Here is a 15979-nt window from a genome sequence, read left to right on the forward strand (position 1 = left end):
TGCTTTGTAAATTACTAGAATCGGCTCTTGTTAAAGCTACGTGCTTTTACGGTTTGATTTATTAGTAATTATGTGGTCTGTATAGATTAAATACGGTACAAACAACCCTTGTTGTGATCCAGAGATTCTTTTTTGTGACGCTCAAAAATTACTTCAAATATAGGGATGTTATTCCTTTTCGGTAAGTGACTGATTTAATCAGCGTTAATACTCAGAGTAACGTACCTGTAAATGTCCTATAATTAACTGTTTCTAAACTATAAGATATCAGAGTCATTGCACTTTAATCCACTACAAAACAATGGGTACCGTCTGAAAGTCAATTACTATCGTAGAAAAGAAACTGTTATGTCTATCGATAATACGTTTAGATCATAGTAGCCGATAAATGTCTGGGCTAAATTTTGCCGACAAAAATAAACACTACAATAGAATAATGCTCCTCAACAGACACTGAGACTACCGTAAAAATTTGCTAAACAAAATAAATCATTGAGTTACAAATACTTGACTCAATATAAACAAAATGCACGTATTATTTTGACTAAGAAATCAAGAGACTAGTTAAGACTGATGTTGTCAAATTTGCTCTCACGGCTTGTCTACTTACGACTGGAATTAATCACGGATCCCACTGTGGTTTTCTCTACAATCATGGCGGATCAAGCCATCATAAACATTATTTAATATCCTGGTTATAACTATCCCACAACAGGGCAAAGACCTATTCTCACACTGAAAAGGAACTAGCTAATCACCGTACGATTAAAGGAAGGTGAAAGATTTAGATCATCACTAATCAGATAAGCAATAAGAAACAAACATTATTTCCTTTTTAATCTTGATAGCTTTATAACGCTGTAACTAGGGATCAAATGGAATCAAGTGTTATCGTGGAATCACATGTGACAGATAGGGAAAACTTTATTAATAACAAAAACAAGTGATCTATAAACAAAGTGGATACTATGACGTCAATTAATATGCCTTCGTAGGCATTTCTGCTTTATCCTTTAAAAATATGTTGTTATAACATGACATAATATCTATAAATAAATCAATAATAAGTATTAAGACGATTAAATGAGAAAAATATTTAATTGATTTCGAGCAAAAGGATAAATGGGTCAAAAGTGTTTAATAATTATATAATTTGAACTTCAAAAAGTGCTACTTGGAAGCTTACTTTGACTAAGTGAAATCAATTTTTGGATGGAGTTCTGTAAAGAATTCGCTTGGCAAGTCCCCTTAGCGACAAGCTAATTAGAACGAGAACTTTATCATAACTGTAATCAATTAACATTAATCTCTCACTCCAACGGCTATGACATGTACTTTGGATTGTATTTCGTATGACATTGAGTTGACCGTCATAGGGAGAACAATGTGAACAACCAAAATGGGCAACAATAAGTCGTTAATTGGTTACTAGTTGCCTGTACGAACGCAATTAATAATACGTCTATTATAAGTTTAATTTGAATTAAATAGAGGAAAATCATATGGATACTGGATTGATGAAATCTGAATTTTGAATATATTGTTGATACCTACCATATCAACTTGTAATTTTTTCCACTGTAAGGCACACACACTCTATAAGAAGAATATTGTTTCTAATGCTTGCTCTTCTATGATATTATTTTTGACCACCGATACAAAAATACTGCTGCTCTAAGTTTCGCGTGTCAGTCTGTCTGTCTGTGGCATCATAGCTACCGAACGGATTAAGGGGATCTAAATAACTTTGTTTCCCTTTTTAAATCTTGTTTAGTAATGGTACCTTGTAGGATTAAGTTAGGAATAATATAAAAAATGGTAACCTACGTCTTGAATACAATCTTATTGGCGTATCCATTCAAGCTAGCGAAAAATTAATACCAAAAGTGGTTAATGTTGTTAATCCAAAATAGGAGTGGCTACAGCAAGTTATATCCGCTGCTATATATATAGCTGCTGTTACGGTCGTTACGGACTATCGACAGCAGATGAAAAGACACAAACCCAGATGGAAACTAGAATCAAATATATGAAGATTCGTTTTGATACATAACATAGAAATGTCTCGACAGTTAATAGTCAGTCTACGAACAATTTAAAAATAAAACGTCTACGTATGATTCCGTAACACCTTTACAGTGACGACATGGAAGATATTTTAATGTGTTTCAGCGGAATTCGTCAGATTTAGAATGTTATTGTGCGATGGATTTTATGTACTTGGAAATCGTCTTTTTCTTGTGACTAGGTACATAACTGCTTATGGATGTTACACATTTAAATGTTTTACTATTGCGTATAAGTTTGTTAATGGAATGTTTTCGGACTTTGCATTAAGAAAGACATACATTCGTATTTAGCAGTATACATAATTTAATTTAATGAATGTTATAAATACTTAGAGAAACGATGTCCAAAATACTTTAACACGTTCAATACAATGAGTCGATAACAAACAAAATTAGCTAAAAAATGGAAATCCTTTGTAACTCAAACATAGACAAGAGTCACGCACACATTGATACCACGTTATCAGAGTGTGTGTTTACCCACACACGTAATTATCGACACTGTTTATATTTACATCAAGTGCGCGCGCACTGGGCGCACTAATGAAATTCATAACCTTATTCTTTGCTAACAAAAGAAAACCTTTAAACGTGCTTATTATGAACTTCAAACCTCTCACACATTATAAAGGAAAGATGGAATGTAATAAAACATATGTTTGTCAACATCAGGGTAATATAACATTAGAATAACATGATTTGTCAAAGAAAATGTTATAGATGAAAGTTGGTGTTGATGACTCACGAGTTTCATGAGCCAACGAATACATAATAGTATTTATAGACATTAAATACTATTAGACAAAAATATTATCAGTTTCTCATAGCAATACCTATGGAATTTCATAGATTATTGGGGCTTCCAATCAACTGCTTTCAGTAGCACACAATTCGTGCTTTGACTCTTCATTTTTCATTTATTTTTAGGTGGGATAAAAAATAAAGACACAGTGACCAGTCTAGGTCGTATAGGTACTGAAAGTTTCTAATTCTATAATTAAAGTATGTATAGACAAACAAATCCTGATTACCATATTATAATGAACCTATTGTATTATAAATGGTTGTGTAAGGCATTAATTAGCTATTTAGGTGACATATATAGTAGTCTGGTATTGTTCTTGCTTCCTAACTAAAGGATTTAAGGAACATGTCTTATTTTAAGGACACTCTTTTGGTTACTGGCGATGTAAGCAGATTCTCCTTCAAGTGGTTCTTAGACATTTCGTTGCCTGGAAATCGGTTCGGAGATTGGAAATCGAAAATCATCATTATGTAACTGACAAAATATTGGGTTTTATTACTAATGGTGTAGATATTTACAAGATACGGCGTATGAAAGCATACGCTTATAATTTTTGTCTTGTGGTTCTAGAATGAACTTAAAAAAGACTGCTACTGAAGTACTATTCGGGGGCGTTACTGAATTAAACTGCTACCGAAACATCCAGAATTACATTAGCATACTATTTGTTATACAAAAATTTCGCCAAAATAGTTGCCAACCAAATAGGTTATATGCTTGTTCTAAATACTTAATATACATAGGTAAACGAGTGCGTTGGACTCACAGCGACCTATCAACATCATGACAAATGTATTAATGTAATAAATTCAATTGTAATTGTATTTACTTCAAAGTTATTTAATTAAATTGATTCGACATGTCATGTGACTTCTTACTTGTAATCAAAATTTTTTTTTTATAAAACATGACCATTATTGGGTAATATGTCAAGCTTTAATTTCTTGGTATTTTCGCTGTGATTTGAAGTCTGAATACCTCGCATCTAATTAAATATTGAACGCTAATTGAAAAGGATTTTTAACCAAGACAAAACACCTTTAGCATGCGTGTTGGAGCTTGTCAACATTTTTTCTATATTTTCATCATAGTCTTAGTGTAAATATAAGTGGTTAAGCCAGACCGGTAGTCTTCTAAAGATATTTCTTAACAACACGGTTCAACGATAATCTGAGTTGCCTTGACACCTCAATACTTAAGAAAGAATAAAAACATAATGATGGAAACGTATCCTACAGCTATAGCAATGGTATATGATATAAATGCAAGGCACATTACGGCGACATTAGCGGGTGTTTCGCAAATGATCGCGGTGCGCGTACGCCGCAATCTTCCGCCCGCCGACTTGCCAGCGACGCGGGCGCAGGGGACGTTGCGAAACGTTCTGCTCACATGTCGCGATATTTGTATGTCGTAGGTCTTAGGGTTGACAACCCCTGGTTTTATCCGAGGACAAAAGAAAAAACATTTATTTTTAGGACTAGTCATATTTAAAAAAATATTCAGACACCATACCTACTTGATGCATCTTTAAAGATGCATTTGAAACATAAAATAATTTGTAAGACTGGCAAAATACATAATACTATTCAGCTAGTTAGTGGATGGAACACTACTCATACTAAATAATATTGACTTCATCCGTGACATTGATGAGAGAAGTAGTTCATGAATGCCAGAATCAAACAAAACATTCATTTTGTACAGAAATTCCCAAAACTCGCGAGCACCTACCAGCACCAGTTTCAGTTATTTTACTGCGGGTGTGCAACACAGACGCCACTTTATACTGTGCCAAGTTCTGTCTGGTTTCCTCAACTACTTAATATTTCAGGCAATAATCCTTTAAGACCTGGCGATAAACCCCCAGAAAGGAACGCGACAACCCTAACAATTGTTATTCAGATTGTGTAAATTCATAAGCAATCGAGATGAATAATGTTAGTTGACAAAACAATAGCAAATGTTCCTCATTCTCATTGTTAATCGATTAAATAAAGCGACCGTTTTCGTAGATATTGAATAACATTCGATACTCAGAACAGGACTAAAGTTCAAAGTTTGTCGCCTTTAGTCATTTACCTTGATAAAATGCTGCATTTATTTGCATTTATAAGTACTTTGTACACAGTGTTTGGTCGGCCTAAAGGACCTTAGCAACCTTTAGCCTAAATAAACGCGAGACATAAGTATTCCAATTTTTTCTCGTTTTCATCTCCCTGAAAAGGAATTTGATCAGCTGACGACCATTTCGTAACGCTAAGAGTTAAACATCGACAGAATGTCGGACAAATAATTATTTAGCGCGAATTCAGGGAAGCGAAAAATATTTGCAAAGTTTAGGAAAAGTCTGGATGACCAGTTCTTGACGGGTGTTGTTCCATTACTTCGATTATGTAATTAACATTAATTCGGTAGCAATTGCTAATTAATATACTATAGCTAATTATACATTGAAATAGTTGATTTTTTCAAGAACATAAACGTAAATACGAAACATAGCCGGACAGTCTAGAAACTTCTACAAAAATATGTATTGCGTGTCAATTTACAAAGGAATTAGTTGAAACAAGATAATGTATGGTGTTAGCTTATTGTAGCACGTTTAATGACGGTGAAGTGTCGTAACATTTAAGACAAGCACGCATGAAAATTGTGTGATTGCATGATAGTAAACTAGCGTTCAGTCTCTTGTCCATTTTCATCTACTCTCAACATTTAGAATGCAACTGTATTGTTATTATTAATCTTTTTGGTTTATCTTCGCCAAGTACGATCTTGCGTTTATCACAAATCTAAGGTTAGGTCGTATGAACCTTTGAAGTAATTGACCTGTTTTGTTCTTAACAAGGCCTATGATGTTATTTTTATTCTAGCATTTTATGTGTAACTATTTTTACATGCATGGAGATTAATAATAAATCCCACCTCTTGCCGCCTTGAATGTAGTAAAATAAGTCAATTAATATGTCATCATCAAAATCCAAAGTACAAAAATGAGGAAAAGAAAAACGAAGTAAGAAAAAGAAGTAATTCAAAATAAAAGCAAACTCTTATCTTCCATGCGTCAAGACCGAAATAGGCTAAGTAAACAATATAATATAGAAATGTAGGCCTAACAAAAGCCGCATAGTTACCAGATCTCTGTATAGATAGGTACAGTAAACCGCAAAAGATACGAAACTGTTAACAATTACGACTAACGGCCTTATTTCGAAGAAGTAAGATCGTTTTTCTAATTAATTTTCTGGAGTGTGGTAAAAGGGTTCGGGTTGTACAATTTTGCGTCATCCCGTTGAGTTATGACAACTTAATTAATTATTTGACACAAGATAGGTGACCTACGATAAAGGACCTACTTAGGTGGCGAATGTTATAAACAAATAGGGACTTAGGCACAGTACAACGTCCAAGCAATAATATAACACAATTTATTGATGTTATTGTGATATTTATGTTGACTTTATGTGCAGATAACTTAGACTTACTTGTAGAACATAAGTTTTATTCGATTTATATACGAAGAGTATTTATATACCTTTATTTCTGCCCTTTACTGGATCTTTGATATTTGGGTAAGCCAACAGATTCAAAGGTTGGGGCGTTTTTGTTTGGTAGCGAGGAAGAATCTACATGGACCTAATCGGGGCAGAAAGCGGGTAGTGTCAGATTCTTATTGACTAAAACACCTGAAACGTGTCCCGCATTTGGTGATGCATGGTAATATAAAGCGATTAGATACTAGGGCGTAACACCACATCAGTTGTTAAGGAAAAGAGACGCCACGCGCCACGCTCAGTTTATTTGTCTGTCTCGCTTTTACAATAACTATAGCAAATTGTGTTCTTTGGTTCATAGACCCTCATGGCCATCATAAGTTCCCTGTAAACTTAACTCAAACTCTGAACAAACGTTTAGGAACGCACGGAGGACAAGTATACAAACTTTCTTTTTTTACTTCCACAAATAAGATTTAAAGTGTCATTTCGTGACGTGTACTTGTAATAAGTGGTTCGATCGTGGCGGAAGCTAATTGGGTTAAAGAGGTCAGACAGCATTGTAAAATACTGACCGGAGATCGCTTTGTATTGGACGTCAATCAAATGTTAGTAAATGCAAGGGCGACAAAACTCAAAAATAGACTAATAAAATTTTACCACGAAAAGAGTTCTTATGTTGAACGTATCCTGAAGTTTCCTTGCTTTTAGCTGTTAAAATCGTCAAAGCTAATATTCATGGACCTGATAAGGATAATAAGGATCTATATGACGACCGAAATCCAGCATTGGTCAATTTGAAAAGGGTTATCCAGCCTCCATAGATTTATAGGCTAATTTCAATTAATGAGTTAATTTCGATGACCCGCACTTTCAAAATAACCCGAATTTTACTGATCTTCTTTAACCATGACATTACATTTATCTAGTAAATCAACTGTGTACATGAAACGGAATCAGTAACACATGTAGTAAAGAGAATATGACCATTTCCAATTGCATTGCAACTAATGAACAATGGACGTTCTTATCGCAATACGCAATAATATACAATAGTTTTCTTTACATTAATATCGTAAGAGCGAATACCGTTATGCGATACAACGAAACATTTCTTTGTGTGTTTTTAAAAGATACGTCATTTTTAAATATATCTAAAATTCAACTTTATCCTTGAATAATCAATTGACCCCTTTTGCGTACTTCAAGTGTTATTCTTCTGCATGTACAATTTTAACACTATTATTCTCTTGCCCAAAATGGTTCATCAATGCATTCGGCCTTTAACTTCTGTTCCCGATTTTGTTTAAATGATTTAATTTAAATATTCATGAGTACATGTAAAAATTAACATAAACCCAATAAACAATTTAAACAACTGGGAATATGCCAATCAATAATAATCAAGTAATAAAAAAAAGTTAAGCAGAAAAAGATTATTTCTTATGGGATATTGTAGAAAACATTAAAGTATAGTATTACAAAGGACATATAAGTCAATTACTGTGTCGTTGAAAACAGCATTGCATGTCACCAATTTATTTCCGGCCGTAACCTTGACTACACTAAAGTGGATCCCTTCCTCTGAATTAGTGGTTGAGTACTCAAAGGACGGATGAGTTAATGACAGACAATCAAGTTTGCGTGATCTCCAATTACTGGTTGCACTTACATGGATATATGAACTAATTTTTAATCTTAATGTTCTAGTTTAAAATTGGTTTAAGAGAGTTGTAGTTAAATAATTTTTTTATTGCAATACGTTAATCACATTATTTCATATGGGATTAGAAATAAAATTGGTCAAATGCGAGTTGGAGTTGCGATAGTGAGGTCTTGGTACAAACAGGCTAAAAAAAAACTTAGCCCATTTTTTATTTCTTTCTATACGGGCAACAAAAATACTATTCAACTACTTGGTTCATAAGATACACAGGTATACTGGATATGCAAGGTGTTGACCGACAGACAGACAGCAGAACCATAATATTTTTAGATTCAGAGATTCAGTTTTTACAAAAAATACATTTGCTTTTTGCTGAAGACTGTTGTGTCCAGAAACTATATGTGATATCCATAGCTGAGGTTTAATTAATAACTATAAAATAAAATAAAACTTATGTAGTATAATTATATATCCTTTGCCGAGATAACAACTGAGAATGAAAAATTATGCAATTTTTTTTAATACTTAGAGCAGTGAGATATTTTACCTTTTTTTGCAGAAGAAAGGTTTTATCACCCGGTACAAATAAGGTACTCAATAAAAGGTAAACAATGTTAGTATGTCTTTTTATACAAACACATGTTAAATAAATGAATAATTGAAACATTTCAGTAGTACATCCAATTTGTTTTGTTAAGATTTATTTTTTAAGTTGCGTTTTATTTCTACACCGATTTTTTAATGCACAAAGACACGCCTATATTGTTTACCTATTCTTTTAGTACATAAACATTATGAAGTAGGTATAAATACAATTCGATATTTTATAGGAATCACATGAATAGATAGTAAACTGTGTTGTAATAGTCCGTTGTGACAGGATATGTGCTGTTGTGGGTATTGCCGGTAGCAGTGTCAAGCAACACTGACCGACAATCTTGCGCAAGGAGGTAGCTGTATTTACTTAGTTCTAACATAAACAACAATTGTTTATGTATCAAACTCGCATTGCATGCAAGTCCTTATAGTCTTAAGAAAAACTTATGACATAAAAATCGTATTTTACGTGGGTTTATGTATCTAAATTACGTTCTAAGTTTGCCGCTACAAGTTAAATATTCATATTCGAATAACCTCAAAATCCCTGCGTTTTTTAATAGTTTATAACAATATTACTAACCGTTACATTGTAAAAGTAACTAGAATACGCCAGCTAAGGTCAGTCTCAGTTGAATCCGAGAGATTTAATACAAATATAGCACATCTAAAAAAAGACATCGTGAAATCTGCCGGGTTGTTTGTAGAGAAAAATAGCTTACCTTGATTTTTTCTACTCCAGCAGATAATGAAAACTACAGATTTTCGTTTCGAAGCATTTACATTAACTCACTCCGCGTTTATTTTGAGCAAACAAAGAAAATAGTTTTAAATTTCGCACCGACAACAAAATATTTGTGTGTGAAACTGAAAATATTTAGTATTGCAAGCGTAATAAAAAATAAAAATGTATTTTTTAGCAAATCCTTAAATTATATTCAAATCTTCTTTGAATGGATTTTAAGTTCTTTCGAATGTTTTCTACATTACCATGAGTATTTGTTTATATTATGAGCAACATTACTTCAGGATCTTCGCTTCTGAATCAATTCAAGTTTTATTTTTTTGTTGTTACAATATTAAGAAAATGTCACTTATAGCCAATTTCTATTAACGCGGATTTTAAACTGGATTTGTTTAGAGAAACTGTGTATATAGATCTAGCTTTCAAAGTAACAATAAATATTAAATTAAACATTCGCCATAATCATCTGCATGGATTCTTAGTTGAAAATAAGCTCTTCAGAATATTCTGCGTGCACCAAATTCAACGTCTCAAAGTTCCATTACGTGCAGTTTGATTTTCAATGCAAAATTTACATAAACTTTTGACAATATTAAAATGTGTTATAAAACAATTAACCAAAAGAAATCTTTTAATTTGTTTGCTGTTACAAAATATGCGATTCGCTTAGAGAATTTAATGGATAATTTTCTCAATTCAACACATGCGAAACTGTAAGCAATGGAGCGTAGCTATGAAGTCATCGCATCTTATATTTGTCATATTTGACACATTTATGTCAAAACAAATTCATTTGTTGAAATAAAATTCTAAAGAGTTTATACAAAATGGGTTTATTTGGTAAATCTCCGGAAAGAAATCCAAAAGAGATGGTAGGTGTCTCATCTATAATTATGTAGAAGGCGAATAAAAATATAAGTATGAGTAACTTCTAAACATATCGCTATTATTTTAGGTAAACGAGTGGTCTCATAAACTACGGAAAGAGGGATATAACTTAGATAGACAAATAAGAGGTATGTTTATTTTAAAAGTGTAAAGTTGGAGGAATTTGCGAGATTTCCGGTGTCACAGGATGTTAACCTACATTCATGTTTTGTTGACTGAATTTTTGTGGCACAGCCAAGGTCACGAGTTCACGACCATAAGGAATAGGTAAAGTCTAAGGAGAACGACATTACCTTCCTACCCTATTTTACCCGATTTCGTCTGAAAGAGAATCATGATTCCTTACCCCACTTTCTTTTTTTTTTAACTTTCATACTGCTGGTTAGAGGCTTTCTCTAAATACTTCAATAATAAAATTGTATCAAACGATGTATAGTCCTAAATAATTAATTTATCTAAGCTAAATGCATAGACAACTAAGTTTAATAGTTTTGACCTCATTCCAAGAATATTAGTATTTAAGGTTTTTTAGATCACACTACAGCTGTAGCTATAGATTATTTTTTGTAATAAACTGACGTATATTATATTTATTTACAGGTATACAAAGAGAGGAAGAGAAAATAAAGCGATCTCTAAAAGAAGCTGCTGCAAAGAATGACAAACAAGTTTGTACAATATTGGCTAAGGAAATCATAAGATCTCGGAAGGCTATCAGCAAAATATACACCAGCAAAGCACACCTCAACTCTGTTCAGTTACAAATGAAGAACCAATTAGGTAAGAAAACAGTAATATCCATTTTCAGACTTCTCTTATAACATCAGTCTAGATAGAACTGGTAAAACAGAGATCTGGCTAATTAAAAAAACTGTATCTTCTCACTGCCTAATTTACAAACTACTTTGTCCATGCAAATGAAGTGTTTCTAGTAATTTCAAACCATTTACCAATTAGCCAAGTGTCAATTGTCAGTGCATATCCTCATACAAGTATAATTTCTTACATTTAATCTATTATCACCTTTAAGTTAATACACATAAGGATTAAAGTAGCATACACTGTGTTATTAATTTCATACATAATTCTTTGCAGCTACTTTAAGAGTTGCTGGGTCACTTCAAAGATCAACTGAGGTATGTTATTTGTGTTATTTTTACTGTTGTTCATGTGTGACTAATGTCATATATCGTCACATTAATATGACAAAAGAAACTGAAAAGTGAGTCATTAGATATATCTTATATTTTTCTAAGATTTAAGAATATTTGTAGACAGATACTGATATGTGTATTTCAACAGGTGATATTGATTTGCCCATCAGCCTTAAAAAATCCATGATTGAATGCAAGTTTTGAGCTTTAAACTCCATTGTTAACTTTTGATATACTTAGTATCATTATAGTTATTACATTGCTAGTTCCATCTCCCCTTCAAGGAAAGGATTCAATTTAATTAGGTAAAAAGTAAATGAATCATTAAATTGTTCTTGAATTTTATTATGTGTCTAGGTAATGCAAGCCATGCAAGCTCTAATCCGCTTGCCGGAGGTAGCCGCCACCATGCAGGAGCTGAGCAAAGAGATGATGCGCGCCGGCATCATCGAGGAAATGCTGGACGACACCATGTCCAGCATGGAGGACGAGGAGGAAATGGAGGAGGCGGCGCAGGGCGAGGTCGATAAGGTGAGGTGACCTTTACCTTAGCTTTATTCATCTAGTTATTTATTTAGGACTGCTTGATGATGATTACTGTTCATTTATTAACTTGATCATTTTGCATTCTGTGATTTTTGCTGAAATTTGTATTTTTTTAATGTGGAACCTACGGAGAGTATTGCGCGGGCAAGAATACTTATACTTATCAAAAATCATACAAAGTTGTAGTTCGCCAGTGACCAACAAATAATAAACCTGTATTCATTCAATACCCTGAACTTTTTCTTTACATCCAGGTGCTATGGGAGCTGACGCAAGGCAAGCTGGGCGAGGCCCCCGCCCCGCCGACGGCGGTGGGCGCTCCCTCCACCAGCAAGGAGGAGGAGGTGGCCGAGCCCGACGAGAGCGAGCTCGACGAGATGCAGACACGCCTGCAGGCGCTGCGCTCCTAGTACATCACACACGGACAGGTGACAAATATATATAAATATGTTGGAGTTTATCTTCACTCTTATGTTGAACTTACATATTTATTATTCAGTTCGCTGTTAAAAACTGCGCATTTTTTTCGTAAGACTGGGAAATACTCGTAACACTACTCACTACTCACTGGGACAAGGGAGTTGACCCTTGGGGGAGGGAACGGATAGTGTCAGACTCTCACTGAAACGCCATGCTACGTCATTCGCGTTTTTGTATGACAATTCATACACCGACACAAAAACGCGATACAATCCTTCATACAAAGGATATATTGCTATATTATTTTCAATACGGCATTTGCTGATGATGGCGTTGGCGTCGAATGAGACACTTTGGTTTCGTTACCGGCAAAAGCATAACTGATATTTTTTTATTTGATCTTTGATCTGTTTTGTTTACTTAAGTGAGATTTTGTTTTATTTAGCAGCTCCACCTACAACCCCCTTAGGAATATCCTAAATATTGGTAAAATATAGTTAGTAATTAAGGAAACATGACTTGTAATGATATATTAAACACAACAAACATTGAAAATACATGTTTTGTTGCAGTTTGGAGTTACGTATTGGAGTCAAGATTTGAGAAGGCGATGTTATTATGGAGTGCAACAAATGCCTTATGAACAATGTAAATAATTGTTGTATGTATGTAATTAAGTTTGTATATGTAATACGGAAGTATTATTTGTTTCGATTGAGATAATTTAACAATAAATGTTGGTTTATTACTGTCGACTGTGTTTGGAAGAGTTTATTAGAGTACCAATGTACATTTAGCAGAAAAGTTACTTGAAAGTAGCCGCGAATTGAGGTTATGTTGATACTTGCTAGACGAGTAGGAAGTAACATAAAAAGATGTAACTTTATTTAACTTAATGCTTTATAACCTGTTTTAAAGAGGAGATTTTACTACACTTTACAAGATATTTTAAGGTTTTAATTTCGCGACCTGTAAATAATTTCATGCATATTCTGATTGTGAGAACTATGATTCCTCTTTTTGCTGATTGTACATTTACCTTGTCAGGCATGCAGGCATGTTAACTCGTCATTTCAAAAGCATTGAAGGATGAAAACCCAAAATTCACACGCAGTTTCATAAGCATCACCTAAAATGTACGAAAAATGTACTAATATTGAAACTGTATCGCAAAATCAACTTTAAGGCAAGTATGTAAGGTTGACTTGATTAAAGCCAGTTGCAATGGTCGCTTTTGTTCAAGACTGTGTATCATGGGTACATCAATGTTAACAAGTAACTTTTGGTCTCTGTCGCAATATTGTTTTATAAGTTATTTTTAAATTATACTATTTGCTTAGTGCTTAGATGTGCAATAAAAATATGTGAATTACGAGCCTAACTGTACTTATTTTCTTATATATTGAGCATATAATTCAAACGACAACTCAAACCTTCCCTATACGGGAAGAGGTCTGCGCCCAGCCGTGGGACATATATGTAAAGGCTGGCACTATATTATTATTATTCTAATTCGACAGTTTGATATTAAATGTTGCCTTTTATTGGCTGTATTATATTTGCTTTTTTATTCCATAACAAGTTGAAAATATGGATGTTTACTTATTGATTAAAATCCTGTTTTACTGGAACTATGATAAAGATCACACGATAATGTCTTTTTCATACCAAGTGTGATCAAATGTCGCGAATCTTGTCAACTTATATGTAGTTGAATAACTTTTAACGTCATCTGTAGACTGTATGATAAACCCTCAGTGCGCCAGAAGGAGGGTTTAGTTCTTGGTCCTGTTGTTATCCAACTAGTGTGATTGGCTGAATTATAATTAAACAAACCGTTGAACAAAGTGTTGTCAGAGTTTAAACCGCCTGTAAAGCTCTGGTGATCCTAATTATGGTCCTAACACACCCCATTCTTAGGTGTGTTGCTTTCCTCACGATGTATTTTCGTCGCTGTCTTTAGCAAGTGTTATTTAATTGGTTGACTTTAATTCTAGCAACCAATCACACATTTATCTTAATTAATGTTGATCGATCTATAAAATAGACATATTGAATTAATTATATTTACATAAATCAGCGCAAACGTACCTGCTACCCGTGCGTTCACAAGTGTTGTAAAATCGTAAGCCACGGAAAGGCATTTCCAAGAAATTATGTCAAGTAACTATGGACTTTATGTAACATTAGTTTTAAGTCCTTTTATGTTTGAATAAGAATGATGTACACATTTTTACTTTATATCTTTGAAATTGTTTGCTAATGTAATAAATTGTAAGCATGGAGGTAATAATAACTGCTTTTTTATGAATATTGTAAGATATACAATATGCCCTCCACTCATTTTTATATGGCTAGTTTAGGTGTTACCAATTACATGGAAATCTTATGTCTTAATATGATTTTTTTAATTTATTTTATGAGAAAATAAAAATATTTTCAACAACCTTCTGATTGCCACTTAAAAACTGTCGCAAATTTTCTTCTTTATACAGGCAAAGTTAAAAAATACTTTATGCCGAAAAATGTTGAAATCTTATTCGTTTATAACTGTCGACAAAATTAAATTACGTTAATGGAAATTAAAGTACATTGACGTAATTTTGTAAAATGGGTTCTATTTAGTTAATGTTAAAGCTTAGATCTGCATGCGATGGATTGTATAGTAACGTCACGAGTAAATAAGTTCACGTTTGTGATAAATTTTGATTTTGTGAGCTTTTATTAAATGTTTAATGTCTACTACAGTTAATTAAAATACACTAACTATTTATCGACTTTTTCTTTTCCTTAGATGTTGGACAAGTGACCATGTAACAGTTAAACTGTGTGATGGAACACTACCGCATTTATAAACGTAAATCAGCTAAAACTTAAACAGCTTGCTGTGTTCATGTCAAAGTAAAGTGAGGCGAACATTTCTAAACATCATCGGCCTAGCTTTTTCCCAACTATGTTGAGGTCGGCTACCAGTCTAACCGGTTTCAGCCAAGTACCAGTGTTTCACAAGGAGCGACTGCCTTATCTGACCTCCTCAACCCAGTTACCTGGGCAACACGACACTCCTTGGTTAGACTGGCTGTCAGACTTTTCAAGCTTCTGACTACTTGTAACGACTGCCAAAGATGTAGGAATAACAGCCGGGACCCACAATTTAACGTGCCTTCCGAAACATTTCTGAACATAACTAAGTATTGTTTGGAAATAACTGTACCTAAGTCTTTTTTATGGGACAAGACTCAAGTCTGTTTCATTGCAACTTTTGTAAATAAAGATCAACAACTATAACAAACAACAATGACTAGCATTTAAGTTCTGGGTGACAAAGAGAAACGATTTACTCTCATGAAAAACACAACGAAATTAATCAGTGGTAAGGAGTAGGAAAAATATTTGGGACTGTTTACTAAGCTAAGCACAGATTACTAAATATACTACGTTACTGTAAGTCTTAAGTCGTTAGAACTTTGTCTTTGTAATTACCTAAATTTACCTACCCGAACAATGATCTGAATTCTATTTGTTATTTCGAGCTAATTCTAATCACAGATCTTGCTGTAGACTACACTTTATTCTACGTTCGAGTATATAG

The 15979-nt window shown here is 33.5% G+C and overlaps 2 protein-coding genes across 2 annotated transcripts in view; one reads left to right on the forward strand and one right to left on the reverse strand.

Annotated features, from left to right (window-relative positions):
• Positions 1-9479, reverse strand: part of LOC113494729 (glycerol-3-phosphate acyltransferase 1, mitochondrial-like) — a 63690-nt gene extending 54211 nt beyond the window's left edge. The window contains exon 1 of the mRNA XM_026873170.1: positions 9357-9479. The gene's annotated coding sequence lies outside the window, so the exon portion shown is untranslated. The remainder of the gene's footprint in view (positions 1-9356) is intronic.
• A 662-nt stretch (positions 9480-10141) lies between these two features.
• Positions 10142-15158, forward strand: LOC113494939 (charged multivesicular body protein 3). The gene is made up of 7 exons (XM_026873478.1): positions 10142-10251; positions 10335-10395; positions 10868-11047; positions 11363-11403; positions 11779-11952; positions 12222-12395; positions 12960-15158. The coding sequence occupies exons 1-6, from the start codon at positions 10207-10209 to the stop codon at positions 12375-12377; spliced, it is 657 nt and encodes a 218-aa protein (XP_026729279.1). The 5' UTR covers positions 10142-10206; the 3' UTR covers positions 12378-12395; positions 12960-15158.
• The last annotated feature ends 821 nt before the right edge of the window (positions 15159-15979 follow it).

Source organism: Trichoplusia ni, chromosome 6, assembly GCF_003590095.1.
Source record: "Trichoplusia ni isolate ovarian cell line Hi5 chromosome 6, tn1, whole genome shotgun sequence".
NCBI classification, from domain to species: domain Eukaryota; kingdom Metazoa; phylum Arthropoda; class Insecta; order Lepidoptera; family Noctuidae; genus Trichoplusia; species Trichoplusia ni.

Coding starts and splice junctions, on each gene's coding strand:
- LOC113494939 (XM_026873478.1), top strand. CDS start 10,207: ATGGGTTTATTTGGTAAATCTCCGGAAAGAAATCCAAAAGAGATG. Junction 11,404..11,778: donor CACTTCAAAGATCAACTGAG/GTATGTTATTTG, acceptor TTATGTGTCTAG/GTAATGCAAGCCATGCAAGC. Junction 11,953..12,221: donor CGCAGGGCGAGGTCGATAAG/GTGAGGTGACCT, acceptor CTTTACATCCAG/GTGCTATGGGAGCTGACGCA.